Genomic DNA, 15,529 nt, shown 5'->3' on the forward strand with positions numbered 1-15,529 from the left:
AGAAAAAATAAAACACAATGTGGCAAAATATCTTTAACGTTGGCGGTAGATTTCTGGAAACAAACAAAATAGGTTATAGGTTGGAAATTTGGAGTTAAAATAGAAGAAAAGGTAAAGAGTAAAATAGAATTGTGGAGTAATAAGTTAGGGCATAATTGAAAAGAAAATTAGGAAACAATCCTACTACACCAAATCAGTTGTTTCAAAAAAGGACTTTTCATTGTTTCGAAACAATAAATTTAATAATACAATACAACCAATTTTAACGAAACAATCAAAATAAATATTGTTTCGGGATAATAATAATACAATACCATACGAGGAACAACTATCCAAACAAGATGTTAGAAATGGATCATTTTTTTTTTAGAACGGACCTAAATTCAAATAAACTGGAAAAGATGGTGGAGTACTCTGTTTCACGAATCCCCATATATCCTCAAAAAAATTTCATTCTCCGTATACCTAGAGATATGGGATTTACATCTCGGTTCAGTCGCAAGAGCAAGGTTTCGCCGAACAACGAAGACCCATCGCCGTCGGTGTCGTCGCCGATAAACTCTCCAGCCACGAGGAAAGAGCTAAACGAGAAAGAGCTAAAAAAAGTGTTCGAGAGGTTCGATGCGAATGGCGATGAGAAAATTTCAGCATCGGAAGTGAATTCCGCCCTGTCTAGCTTAGGAAACGGTCTTAAGACAGAAGAATTGGAGAAAATGTTCAGCAAAGTGGATTCCGACGGGGACGGGCTCATCAATTTTGATGCATTCCTCCATTGCTATAGAGTTTTGGAGGATATTGTGGATTCTTTCTCCTTGTTTGATGTGGACAAGAATGGTTTCATCACTGCTGATGAGTTTCAGAACCTGTTTATGACGGCTCTGGGGGAAGAATATTCGATTAAAGAGTGCCGGAAACTGATCAGCGCCGGTGATACTGACGGCGATGGTACGATCAGTTACGAGGAATTTAGGGTTATGATGGTTAGTTCCAGGTTTGGGGGTGGAAATGCGGGTCGGGGCAGGTCAAACCCTTAATGGCCCGGTACTCATTTGTAGTTTTCCCATCAATGCGTGGTTTCTTAGTGTCATAGGTCACGAGCTTACTTGGGCCTGACTTAAAAATCTTAGTCCAATCCTACAAAATCACTGGTTGAGTTAGGTCGGCCCATTGGGTCAAGTCCATATTAACGGCTGTGTTAATTAGTGAATGAATGTGTTTATATCATTAAATCTGTATTAATTAGTGAATGAATTTGTATATATCATTAAATCGTCATTGCAATGTATTTAACATATTGATGTGGTGGAGTTTATGCCGTAGGTTGACGTGAGATGCCAAAATGTTCAAATATATTGAAACTAATAAGAGCTAAGCTTATGATCAAATTAGTGAATTCAATTATAAGGAATATCATTGAACTTGAGATTATTTTTTTTTAGAATTTAGTCAAAATAGAATATTGTAGAATTAAAGATTAAGTGAATTAAAATTTTCAAATAAACAAAATAACAATGATTGTTTGCTTGGTTTTAATACACGATTCTATAGTTTAATTATGTACGAGATACACAAATATAGGAGTATTTGATTGTTTTTGTTTCAAAAATTTCATTAGGTAATGAAACTTTAGCTAGCCTAAGTTTTCTTCTTTTTTCAAATAAAAGAAACAGAAATTACCCTCCCCAGAGGGTCAATTAGTTGCTTGGCTCTTTATTTTTATACGTAAGAGATTTATCTTTTACACGTAAAAAATCTAAAAAAGTTATTTTCTTAAATTTAAAACTATAAAGGTGCATGATGTACAAATAACACCCCAAAAATTGCAGTATTTATCCATTGAGTTGCATTTTCGTTATGTATTTTTTTCTCATCCTTCTTTCTTTATCAAATTTGTCTTTCATTCTTCTTTTTCTTCACCTTTAATCTTTAATCTTCCTCTCAAGTTTCAATTCACTTAATACTTTATTCCAGAAAAGCCATGTACAATACTTCTCTATCCTCAATTATTTTTTCTTCTTTCCATTCTCCCTCTTTCCTACTGTGACATCCTCTATTATTTTTAAATTTTCTTCCTTTTTTCCTCCTTTCCTACGGTTACTCTTTCCTCGTTAAATTTAGTTGTTGTAGTTAATATGTAAACAATTTAAATATGAGAATAGAAAAGGACTAAAATTATTAAGCCTTTTTAGAGAAAAAAGGGAAAAATTCGCATAAAATGATTGAAACAGATAAATTGACATTCTGGTCTAAGAGAAATTCATTTCATATTAACCAGAATCATTTAAATTAATATATGTATACGTAAATAGATATTGACTGATAACTAAAACATATACAAATAAAATTCAGTACATCATACATCTAACTAAGCATTTAAGTGGAATTGATGAATGGACCATGCATTGTCTAGATTTCACATATAGTTAATATGTTTTTTTTGTTTGTTTTTGTGTTAAATAAAATGTAAAATAGATTTTTTGGCAATTAGTTAGGTAAGAATAAACACATCAGTATCACAATATAAAAGTATTGCGAATATTAATACTACAAATGAAATTAATAGCACGGAGGCAAAAAAAGAGCATCACAAGAAGTGCTCTCACATGTAATAAAAAAGGACAAAAACAGATTGAAAATGGCGAATTCATCGTCCGAACAAAATTATGAAAAATCAAGGGGCGTCCAATACAGATCTAAATAATATATAGTGAAACAAATAGCCTCAACTTTTGGTGATGGAGAGGAGAACACAAGAACAACTTAAAAACTGATTATGGCTTTTCAATTCTCCATTAATATACACAATAATTGATAATTAATATAGTAATTTATACATTTGAATTTCACTAGGCTGTTGTTGTTGTAATATAGTAACTTATATATAATGAATTCATATGGGAGTTATTTTGTGTAAAAGACCTTAAATAAGGATGGGGAATTTTTTTTTTATTATTTGGAGGCTTTTTGACATCTTAAAAGGAAGAGAAAATTCCAAAAAAAAAAAGATAAATGAGATTCTTAGCACTACAAAGTGACAAGTCACCTCTTTCATGCCTTGTTTTATATTACTTTACTTTACTACTATATATAAATGACGAAGGTGGATGAACTCTGCAGTAACATGTTGTACAAAAAATTGTCTGAATCGAACCTTTAAAATTTGGGCATCTAACATTCGATAAACCTGGGCCTCTTTCATTTGTTGTTGATTTCCTTTGCCCTTCTTATATGAACACGTATTGCATCTCAAACTCATGTACTCTGAAACATTCTTTTCTTTCCTACGTTCACTCTCTCACACAATCTCTTTTAGAAGCTCTAGCTCAATTTCTTTCTTTTCATAACTCTCTCGCTCAATCTCTTTCAGAAGATTTTGCTCAATCTCTCTCTTTTTATAAAGTAATTTTCCCACGTTTGCATACTTTTTCACCCTAAGATACTCCTTATTTTTCATGACTGTTATTTTCTTGTTTTGCTTCCTTCTTCCTTCGCTTAATATCCCGCTTTGTGTAACATATTCTTTTCTATGTTTCACTTGTCCTCTTTATTGGGTTACACGTGTTTACCTATTTGGGATATCTTCTTTCGCTTTACTTTTATTTTCACTTCTCCTTCTTCGTCTCTTTCTCAATGGAGGGTTCGTTTCTCTCTCACTTAAATCTTCATATCTTCTCTATTGCTTCTTTCTTAAGTATTTTATCTCATTTGGTATTGTTTCTGGTCTCGCTATTGGTTTTCTTCTTATATTTTTTCAATTTTGTTTCACTTCTGGTTATCTTTTTCGAAATTTTATATACTGTATTTATGGCTGAGAGGTAAGCTTCCTGGTTTAGGGATTTTTTGTCTCCCTCATCCAATTTCTTAGTTGATATTTGTCATCTTCTCTTTCATCCTCCATCACCGCTGGCCCATTAGAAGGGAAAAAATGAATTTATTCAGATATTCCTTTGAATTTCTTTAGCCTTTATCTCTTTTGTTAACTGATCTAGCACATGCACGTGCTCATTCACTTTTTTTGGTCAATTTCGCAGTTGTTAATGGTATTAAGAAGAGTACAATGAGAACTAAGATAATGTTATGATACAAATCAACCCAATTATGGTGGGATTTCCACGGAAGAAAAACCATACCATCGTACGAGAGAAAGAAGGAACTGGAAGTTAGAGAGAGATATAGAAAACAAAATAAAATAACTGTCCCACTTTATTATTCATCACTTCTTTGTTTGTATATTTACACTTGAGATGACTAGCTATGTAATGATATAATGTCTATCTAAGTAATATAATTTGGCTAAAGTATGAAATATAAAATGAGTTACAAATTGGGCTTAACTATTCGGGCCTTCAACCGACTGATAGGCTGTTGGTAAATATGGTTAACACCCCCTCTCAAGCTCGAGGGTGATGCAACACCAAGCTTGCCAAGAATCAAATGGTGGAGATATCCAGGAAGGGCCTTGGTCATGATATCTGCTAGTTGAGCAGAACTAGGGACAAAATGAAGAGAGATTAAACTAGCTTGAAGGCTGTCCCAAACATAATTGCAATCTATTTCAATGTGCTTAGTACGTTCATGAAACACATGGTTTCTGGCAATATGCAAGGTAGTCTGACTGTCACAAAAAATATGGACAGGGCTGGTGATAGGCAAAGCAAGATCACCCAAAATTCTAACTAACCAAGAGATCTTAACAACAACCTTCCTTAAGGCTCAATATTCTGCCTCAGCTGAAGACAAAGAAATAGTGGACTGTTTTTTCCTTTTCCAGGAAATAAGACAACCACCAAGGATAGTGTAGTACCCAGAAACAGATCTCCTAGACTGAGCACAAGCTGCCCAATCAGAATTAGAGAAAACATTGAGATCCAATTAGAAGAACAAGGCAGAAATATGCCCAGATTTGGAGCATTGGACAAATACCTCAAAACATGGAGTGCAACCATCATGAGAGGAATCTGAGGAGTCTGTACGAACTGACTTAGGTGTTGGACTGAAAAAGGAATGTCTGTTCTAGGTGTCGAAGAAAATTCAGCTTCCCAATAATTCTCCTATAACCACTTTGGTTAGAAAGAGCCTAACCCATGTCAGTAGTGAGCTTGAGAGAAGAATCAGGGGTATAGTAATAGAACTGAAGTTTTGGCAGTTGAATTCAGAGACCAAATCAGTGGTGAACTTAGTCTGGCTGATAACAAAGCCTTAGGGAGTGTGAGAAACCTCCAAACCCAAAAGGTAGTGAATGGTGCCCAAATCCCTGATCTTGAATTGGTCATCCAAGAAAGCCTTCACACTGTCCAGCTCAGAAATATCATCCCCGACTAAGAGGAAGTCATCAACATAAACAACTAATACAGTGAGTGAGCCCCCAGCAGATTTGGTGAAGAGAAAGTAGTCATTTTTGCTAGAAATGTAGCCTTTAGTAGACAAGGTTTCAGGCAGTTTGAAAAACCATTGTCCTAAGGCTTGCTTAATACCATATAGGGACTTTTTGAGCTTGCAAACCAAAGGAGGAGTGGAAGAAGAACAGGGAAGAGAAACCTGTAGACTTGGGAGATCTTTATATACACTTCTTCATGGAGATCCTAATGAAGAATGCATTGTTTACATCTAATTGATACATAGTCCACTATCTTTTGGCAGCTAGGGAAAGAAGACATTTAATGGTTGTAAATTTGACAACAGAAGAAAAAGTTTCTATATAGTCTATACATTCTTTTTGTGTCACCTCGAATGACCAACCTAGCCTTGTATCTCTTAATTGTTCCATCAAATTTTTGTTTTATCTTATATACCCATTTACAAGGAATGAGTTTCTTGTTAGTGGACACTGGAATAATGTCCTAAGTATGTTTGACTTCAAAAGCCTGAAATTCACAATGTCCTAAGTATGTTGGCTTCAAGAGTTTGCAATTCCTTAACCATAGCTCTTGCCAAGCAGTAGAGGAAGCACCCTGATGATAATACTGAGGCTCATGTGAATACAGATCAACAGTGAAAAGCTTTGGAATATCAAAAGCAGGGGCAGAAGGAATAACAGAAGAGCAAACATACTCCTTAAGGTATGTTGGAGGGTGACAAGTTCTGGTATAATGACTAGGATATGGAGTAGAAATAAGAGGTGGAGGATAAGAATGGTGGAGGTAAGGCAAATGAGATGAGACAATAGGTAAATGAGAAGGGGAAGAAGGGGCATGAGATGAAGTAGAGAGAGATAAAGAAAGGGACTGAAGAGTAGGTTGAGAGTTAGCAGGGAGGATAAAGGAGGGAGGGAGGAGTAGAAATAGGGATAAAATCAGAAGAGGGGGTTGGAAATATAGGATTTGAGGAGGATTGAGAAGAGGAAGAATAAAGGAAGATGTGCTCATGAAACACAACATCCCTTGAGTTAAAAATTGGGGAATTGGACAAATTGAGCAATTTATAATATTTCTTGCTACAAGGATACCCAAGATATAGGCAGGAGATTGACCTAGACTGAAATTTATCCCTACCAACCTTGGGAGAAGTTTCACAACATAGACATCCAAAATACTTAAGATGATCATATGATAGAGGATGGCATGCAATTTCTCATAGGGTGAAATGTTATTCAAAATAGTTGAAGGGAATATATTTATAAGATAGGTGGCATCAAGGAAACGAACTTTGTAGGCAGATTATATTGGAATAGCAAAGGCCTAGAAGTTTAAGCAAATATTTATATTTTTATAATGACTCGACCGGTCGTTTCATGAGTTATCGCTCCGTTTTCCCCATTTATGCTTCTTATTATCTTGTTCAGCTGTATTATGTGTTATTGAATTGGTTGGTTTGGGTTCGGAGAGGTTTTGGAAAGGAATGAGACACTTAGTCTCTTTTGAGTAAGCTTAAGTTGGAAAAGTCAACCGGATGTTGATTTATGTGAGAAAGGGCTCGGATGTAAATTTTAATGGTTCAGATATATTTGGGAGGTGATTTTGGACTTAGGAGCGTGATTGGAATGAGTTTGGGGTTTCCGGGGTAGATTTAGGCTTGAATTGGCAAAATTGAAATTTTGGCATTTTCCGATTGATAGGTGAGATTTTGGTATAGGATTCGGAATGGAATTGCAAAAGTTGGAGTAGGTCCGCCGTGTCATTTGTGACATGTTTGCAAAATTTTAGGTCATTCGGACGAGGTTTGATAGACTTTTTGATCGAAAGCGTAATTTGGAAGTTTTTGAAATTCTTAGGCTTGAATCGGATGTTAATTTGGTGTATTGATGTTGTTTGGAGTGTTCCAAAGATCGAAACAAGTTTTAATGATGTTATGGGATATGTTGGCATGTTTGGTTGAGGCCCCGAGGGCCTCGGGTGAGTTTCGGGTGGTTGAATGGATCAATTCATGTTGGAAAACGTTGCAAAAAATCTGTTGTTGGTGTTGCAGACGTTTGGACTTTGCGTACGCGAGTGGGCTCTCGCATTCGCGAAGGGTTAGGATGTGAGGCAGGAGAGTTGGCCTTCGTGTTCGTGATGAGGGTCCCGAGTTCGCGAAGGGCTAGGGTCTGTGTTCATCGTGTTCAAGATGGTTATGCCGCGTTCGTGAAGGTTTGATCTGCTGAGGCATCGCATTCGCTAGGGGTCGTCCGCATTCGCGTAAGAGGATTTTGGTCAAAAGAAACATTTTGCTTCGCGAACGCGAGGCTTTGACTGTGTTCGCGAAGAAGGATTTCAAATAGTTGGGCAAAATGTTAAAAGGCCATTTTTGCAATTTTTGGCCTACGTTCACCATTTTTGACTCGGTTTTGGAGCTTCTTGAGGGAGATTGAAGAGGGAATCAAAGAGAACTTCTTGGAGGTAAGATTTATGGACTTAATACTCGATCCTATAGTGATTTCTACCTAATTAAACATGAAATTTAGGAGATTTGAAACCTAAGATTGGGGAGTTAGGGATTGGAAATTGGAGACCTTAATCTAGAGATTTGAGGGGCCATTTGTGGTCGGATTTTGATGTTCTTGGTATATATGAACTCGTGAGAGGATAAGGATTCCATTGACATGACCTTTATTGAATTTCGAGACGTGGGCCTGGGGGTCGGATTGGACCAATTTCGGGATTTTTGGTATAATTTGATTATTTTCGCATGGGCTTCGTTCCCTTAGCATATTCTAATTTTATGATTTTGATTTTGGGTAGATTCGACACGAGTTGAGGTTGAGTCGAGAGGAAAGGGCGTTGCGGAGTATTATTTCATCCGGTTTGAGGTAAGTAACTATTGTAAATCTGGACCTGAGGGTATGAAACCCCGATATTTCGCATTGTTTTGATAAATGAGGTGACGCACATGCTAGGTGACAAGCGTTTGGGCGTGCATCAGTAGAGATTGTGACTTGGTCCGTCCCATAGTGACTATTAAGCCGCGTATTTGATTTGAAATCTTTTGATATCCCGTATTTTAGAGATTGATACTATATTTTGGGCTATATGCCATGTTTGAGGCCTTGTGCCGACCTGTTTAGACCCTTAGGGGCATTTTTTTACTATTTTCCTCACTATATTTTTTCTTGAAATCATATCCTTAGTCATGTTTTACCTGTTTATTGTTTAAATCTGGTTGGGCTGAGTCTGATTTCCACTAATATGCCCGAGTGGCTGTGAGGTTAATGACCGAGAGAGGTTGAGGACCTAATGGTGAGGATTATATATATATATATATATATATATATATATATATATATATATATATATATATATATATATATATATATATATATATAATGGATCGGGCTATACACAGTAGTGATACTTATATGGATCGAGCTGCACACCGCAACGATATATATATATATATATTGGATTAATCTGCGCACTGCATCAATATAACGCTTGAGCTGTAGGAGTCCCTCTGGAGTCTGTACACCCCCAGTAAGCGTAATCGACTATAAACTATGGATCGGGCTGCACGCCGCAGTGGTTATTATGATTATTACCACTATGAGATATTATTGCGCCGGAGTGCTGAGTGTGAGTACTGTTGACGAGTAAGTGAGAGGCTTACTCGAGAGGCTATACTGTGAGTGATACCTTGCCCGAGGGGCCGTTTTTGACATTTTGATGTTTTCACTCTTCTTTTATACTGAGCCTCTATTGAAAAATGTTGAATAAATGATTTCAAAGTATTTCAATTGAAATTGAAGTTTTTACGAAGTAACTGGCTATTAAACTGTTAAGTTTGACTTGATATTCTGTTGAACACTCTTATATATGATTTTTAACTGCTCGTCACTGCACTCAGACCTTATTTACTTTAGTTACTTACTGAGTTGGCGTACTCACGTTACTCCTTGCACCTTGTGTGCAGATCCAGGTGCCCGAGCAGCAGTGTGAGGGTTCCCAACACTCTTAGAGCTTTACCGGAGACTACAAGGTAGCTTCACGGCGTTCGCAGCCCTGCTTTCCTCCTTCCTATCTTAGCTTTCCTGCTATTTTAGACTTATGATGTATTATTCAGTCAGTTTGGGTTGCTCTTGACTTGTGACACCGAATTGTTGGGCTGTATTGGTATATCTTGTACTATTTTTCGCACCTTTCAATGGATTTATATATATTTCATATGAGAATTTGAGACTTAATCAGTTGTAAAAAAATGGTTTTATAAATAGAATTTACTGTGGTTACTTGTTAGGTTGGCTTGCCTAGTGCTGTAGTAGGCGCCATCATGACCGGGGTATTTGGGGTCGTGACAGTTTTCTTTCAATGACACCATTTTGTTGAGGAGTGTGGAGAATAGTGGTTTGGTGTAGGATACCTTGGGAAGTAAAAAAGGATTTTGCTTCAGAACTGCTCCCAAGTTCAAAAGCATTGTCAAATCTAAAGGATTGAACTTATGTGTGAAAGTGAGTCTTAACGATGAAGGTGAAAGTCTTAAGAATAGATAAATAATTTCCTTTACATGAGAGTAGATGAGTCCATATTATTCTAGTATAGTCATCTACTAAGGTGAAGAAGTATCTGAATTCATTATATGTATTGATGTGGTAAGGCGCCAAATGTCAATATGTACTAATTGGAAAGGTGCTAAAGAATGAGTAAAACTATCATTAAAAGGCAATCTTTATTTCCTAGCTATAGGGCAAATGGGACCAAAACAATGATTGTATAGAAGAAATTTTATTAGAAAGAAAAGGAATTGATTTTATTCTGTGAAAACGGAAATGCCCCAACCTTAGGTGCCAAAAAAGTCTACTTTGTTAATTGCAACAAACTGAATACAAGAGGGACTAAGGGGAGGTAAATTGTTAACAAAAGCAGAAACATTACATGTACTATCAAAAGGTAAAGAAACATTATATTTATTTTGTAAACTAGAATTATGAGATGAATCAGTAGCTTTAGTGTGAAAAAAATATAGCTCATGTGCATCTTTACCAATTTTCAGTGGCCTCTTCAGAAAAGGACCCTGTAAGAAACAACTAGAATTGGTAAGTATTGCATAACAATGGAGTTGACAGATGAGTTGACAAATGGAAATCAAATTGAACTGAAAAGGGGGAACAATGTAACGATCCGAACGATCATTTTGAGAATTAGCATCCCGTTCGGTGGCTTAAGGTCTTGAGCATCTTTGTATTGTGTTTTATGACATGCATGTGTGATCGGGTTCGGTTTTCGGATGATTCGGGATCAATTTAGAAGAAGGATTCTTGTCTTAGAAGCTTAGGCAGTAAGAGTTGATCGAAATTTGACTTTTGTGTAGAAAACTCCGAAATGGCATTTTGATGATTCCAATAGCTTCGTATGGTGATTTTGAACTTAGGAATGCATCCGGATTTGGAGATCTGTAGGATAAGTTAAAGCATTTTGGCGAAAATTGGAAAGTCAAAGTTTTGGAAGGTTGAAAGGTTTGACCGTGAGTTGACTTGGTTGATATCGGGCTCGGATTGCAATTCTGCGAGTTGGATTAGCTCCGTTATGTTATTTGGAACTTGCATGAAAAATTTAACATCATTTTCGGGTTGATTTGATATGATTCGGCGCGAGTTGTAGAAGTTGAAAGTTTATTAAGTTCGATTTGAGGTGTGATTCGTAGTTTTGATATTGTTTAATGTGATTTGGGGCCTCGAGCAGGTCTGCGATATATTATGGAACTTGTTGGAATGTTTTAAAGGGGTTCTAGGGACCTCGAGTGTGTTCCGGATGTGCTACGGGCCATTTCCTCCTATTTTGGAAGGTTGTTTGTTGGTGTCTGATGTTCTTCTCTGCGATCGCGAAGGTTGAACCGTGATCGCAAAGATTGTTGGGCGACTGTTCCTATTTCCTTCTCCGCGTTTGCATGGTATTGTCCACGATGCTATATTGTTAATCTAAACTCAAACTGAATACAACTCAAAGCTCCAAATTCCATTTTTGATTCCCACATCAAGCTTTACATTCGAATAAAGTGCAGAAATGTGTACCTGGGAATGAAAGAGAACAAAAGAAGTGAAGAAATCAGTAGCCAACAACAGCAGAGAAGCAATGGAACAGTGTTAGAATCAACCAATTAAACCTAAGGAGTTCAAGCTGAATCCCAAGCTAGACAATACTCCACACGAGCAAACTTAAACCAAGCTTTCAAGCCCAAAAATGAAGTGCAAAGATCCAAAAAACCAATTTCAGTCGAACAAAAACCCAGCAGAAATCAAAACCAAACTTTAAAGACTCGAACTCAATCCATTTCAACCCCAAATAAAACAAAATTACTTCAGGAATTGAAGACCTCCGGATTTCAAAGCAGAAAGTTCAATGGAACAGTATATTTATCAAATTTTCAACCGTTTTTGATTTTTTCTGAAATTTTCCTCTCTTCAGCTCTTGGGTCTGCCTTGAAAGGCAAGAAAAGCTGCCTTTATAGGCAAGTTATTAGGGCAGACTTAGCTTGCTCTTTGCCCCCTTTTGAATTTTGTTTTTTGCTTAGGTGTCCCTAGCTTAAATTACAAAAATTCATTTTAATCCCTACCCCCAGCTTCCTGGAAGCTTCCCAATCAGTTACACTTAAGATTCTTTAGGCCAATTCCCTAGACTACCCCTCGAACCCTGATTATTCACTCTAGGAACCCAACCTAGCAGAACCCCTGTCGATACTAGACAGACCGAATGGGTCATGGGTCAATTTGGCCCAACTGTTCAACCCCAAATGAATCAGAATAGACCCAAAACGCAACCCTCAAGATCAAAGATCTATTCGGCCCAACTAGCAGTTATCTGATTACCAAATAACACAGAACAATTAAAACTTTTAGCCTAAATGGTTTGCTAACTAAACTTAACCAAACTAACAATTTAAAACATAACCTAACAAGACTCCAATTACTCATGCATGAATGAATAGACTCTAGAACAAATGAAGAATGATTCGAGAAGAGGAGAAGAAACAGAAAATTTACAAACAAACGAAGGACAGATTAAACCAAAAGAAGAAAAGAAGAATACCTAAGAAAAGTTCGGAAAATGAAAAGGGGAGCCTGGGTCTTCAGATCCTCAGATTTTCCGGTTGAATCTGATGTTAATCGTGCGCTCTTACGAAGAACACACGAATAAAATCGGATTCGGCACGAAATTTTGCCAAAACTTGACTTGGGATTTTTGGGGTTCGTTTATGATCTAAGATTCGAGGAACTAGGGCAATATTCGAGGGTAATGGAGTATGGATTTGGAAAGAGGAGAGTGAGGAGGCTATAGGGTGTGATTTTGGTGGCGTTTGGAGGTGGCGCCGCCACCGGAGGCCGGGGATTTGGGGGCGGTTAGCTAGGGTTTCGGGGGTGTTTCTGATAAGGGTGGTGAGCAGAAGGGGATTATGAGGGGGGGGGGGGGGGTTATTCGGACACTTAAATACACCTTGGGCTTCAGTTCTGAACCGTTTGATCAAGGGGAGATCAACGGCTCAGATCAATACTTATCGAAACGACGCCGTTTGGTTTGGGGGCGGGGAAACCGGACCGGGTTAAGGTGGTTTGGGCCGGGTGTTGAGGTAATTTGGATGGATTTCAGGGATGTAGGGGTTTGGGCTTGGAGACAAATCAATTAATTTTGGCCCAAATTCTCTTTCCTTTATTTTACTTTTTCCAATTTTCTAATTTCTTCTAAATTAAAATTAAAATTAAAATAAACCTAAATTGATTTCTAATCAAATTATCCTATCAAATTAAATTAACATACTCTAAATAATGATTACCACAACTAATTAAATACCAAATTAAAGAAAAACCACCAAAATTCGAAATTAAAATTAAAAAGTGCAAAATAAACTATTTTTGTGATTTTTTCCATTTTTATAAAACATTAAATTACTAATTAATTCAAGAATGCAAAATTAGATCCTAAATGCAAATATAGTGTATTTTTGTATTTTCATGAATTAAATAAAATAAACATGCACAGACAAATGCAAACAATTATCAGAAAACGCCACAAAATCCACAAAAATTGCAAATAATGAAAAGAAGTTATCTTGTTTTGAATTTATGGGAGTAATTCATATAGGGCAAAAATCACGTGCTCACAACTGCCCCTCTTTGCCCGGAAACACGAAGAGTTTTCGTGCAAAGATAAAGTGAGCGGATACGAGCGATTTTTGCCCGTTTGAATACTCCGGGGGAAGCATATTTGAAAGATTTGACCGCACCCTGCTTCCGAGGTTGCCTACATATCCTTGGCTAAAAAGGAATCAGGTCAGTGTAGTTCGGGAATGTCTGGTAGTTGGGACTATCATGGAGCTTGTGATTTCACTGTTGCTGGTGCTGCTGGTGCTTATTGAACCCCTTATTATACCATGTCAAAAATAAAAGAAGCTAGACTAGACTATGATCTATGCATTACAAAATTCTATCTACATCTTCAAACTTGATTTTGTGTTTCTTGTTGCCTTGTTATCTTGTATTCTCTTGGTAAAATTCCTTTGTTGTCGTCTTGAATTGTAAACTGAGTTGCTTCCCTTTCTCTAGGCGGGCTCCTGACTGCTGCATTTGAAAGTATTCCCTACTCTCCAGGCGGGCTCCTGACTTTTAACTTGAAATGTATTCCCTTGTTCTCCAAGCGGGCTCCTGACTGCTGCGTTTGAAAGTATTCCCTGCTCTCTAGGCGGGCTCCTGACTTCAGCAAAATAGGCAAAAACAAGGAAAATTTCTACCCCAGTTTGGGTATACGGGCCCATGTGTAAGTGTAAAACGAATCACATTACTGAATATCAATAAGAATTTTGAGAACCGAAACTTGAATTGTACTCCCTTGTTCTCCAGGCGGGCTCCTGACTGCTATTCCCTTCTTTCAAGGCGGGCTCCTGACTTCAACTTGAAAGTACTCCCTGCTTTCCAGGCGTGCTCCTGACTTCAAAATAGACAAAACCAAGAATTTTAAAGCTAACACTTAAATTGTACTCCCTTGTTCTCCAGGCGGGCTCCTGACTGCTACGCATGAATGTATTCCCTGCTCTCCAGGCGGGCTCCTGACTTCAATTTTAAATGTGTTCCCTGCTATTCAGGCGGGCTCCTGACTTCAACTTGAAATGCGTTCCCTGCTCTCCAGGCGGGCTCCTGACTTCAAAATAGATAAAACAAAGAATTTGAAAGCTAAAACTTAAATGGTACTCCTTTGTTCTCCAGGTGGGCTCCTGACTGCTACGCTTGAAAGTATTCCCTGCTCTCCAGGCGGGCTCCTGACTTCAAAATAGACAAAACATAGATAAAGTTTTCTGCCGCAGTTTGGTGGCTGGGCACAGATGTGAGTGTAAAACTAAATCATATTACCAAGTATTACTAAGAATTGAAAGCTAGATCCCATTATTCAGGAGGTCCTGACAACTTTTAACTAAACGACAATTTTTAAAATCTAAGTTATGTCTTCTACATGTATGATTTATGCTAAATCTTGTTATCTAAGAGGGTCTTAAACTACTCCCCATTATCAAGGTGGGTCCTGAAAATCAAAAGTCAAGTTTTATCTTAAGAATGTCAACTTTCATGGCTGAATTATACTACCCTACAGCAGAACTTACGCTAAATGTTATTATCTAATCGAAATCTTAAAGCTAAGTCCCATTAGTCAGGAGGGTCCTGGAAACTCCCAATTGAATCCTATCTCGAACATGCAAACTTCTATGCCAACTTATATTCCTTTGGGATGCATTTATGCTAGATTATGCTATTTCTGAACATTTAAACTAGGTCTCATTTTCTAGGAGGGTCCTGAAAGTCAAAAATCAAACCTGTTTGGTGACTGCCTTTCTCCACGGGGAGTTTCTCCGAAACAAACGAATTTTTTGCCCCTGTTTCAATCAAAGAAAACTTTGTCAGTTTAAAGTGGTGGTTAGCTGATGGTATTCTTACTGCAGATCTTTCCACTGCATTGTTTTGTTCTGAATGGCTTTCCCGAACTGACCCTGAACCGCTTTGACTTTCTGACTGACTTTCAAACCCCATGACCTTTGACGAACCGAGTATTCTATACCCATGTTGTTGTTTCACCTCTGACCCATTCGACTGAACCTTTGTATCTCCCATGACATTACCAAATCATTCCACCGGTGAAACTTC

General features: G+C 37.4%; 1 protein-coding gene across 1 annotated transcript; it reads left to right on the forward strand.

Moving 5' to 3' along the window:
• The first annotated feature begins 301 nt into the window (after positions 1-301).
• Positions 302-1,298, forward strand: LOC107808003 (putative calcium-binding protein CML25). The gene has a single exon (XM_016632485.2). The coding sequence runs from the start codon at positions 342-344 to the stop codon at positions 1,032-1,034; it is 693 nt and encodes a 230-aa protein (XP_016487971.1). The 5' UTR covers positions 302-341; the 3' UTR covers positions 1,035-1,298.
• Positions 1,299-15,529: the final 14,231 nt, after the last annotated feature.

Source organism: Nicotiana tabacum, chromosome 16, assembly GCF_000715075.1.
Source record: "Nicotiana tabacum cultivar K326 chromosome 16, ASM71507v2, whole genome shotgun sequence".
In the NCBI taxonomy this organism is placed as follows: Eukaryota; Viridiplantae; Streptophyta; class Magnoliopsida; order Solanales; family Solanaceae; genus Nicotiana; species Nicotiana tabacum.

What these genes read in the sequence shown, in the direction of transcription:
- LOC107808003 (XM_016632485.2), top strand. Translation starts at nt 342, where the DNA reads ATGTTAGAAATGGATCATTTTTTTTTTAGAACGGACCTAAATTCAAAT.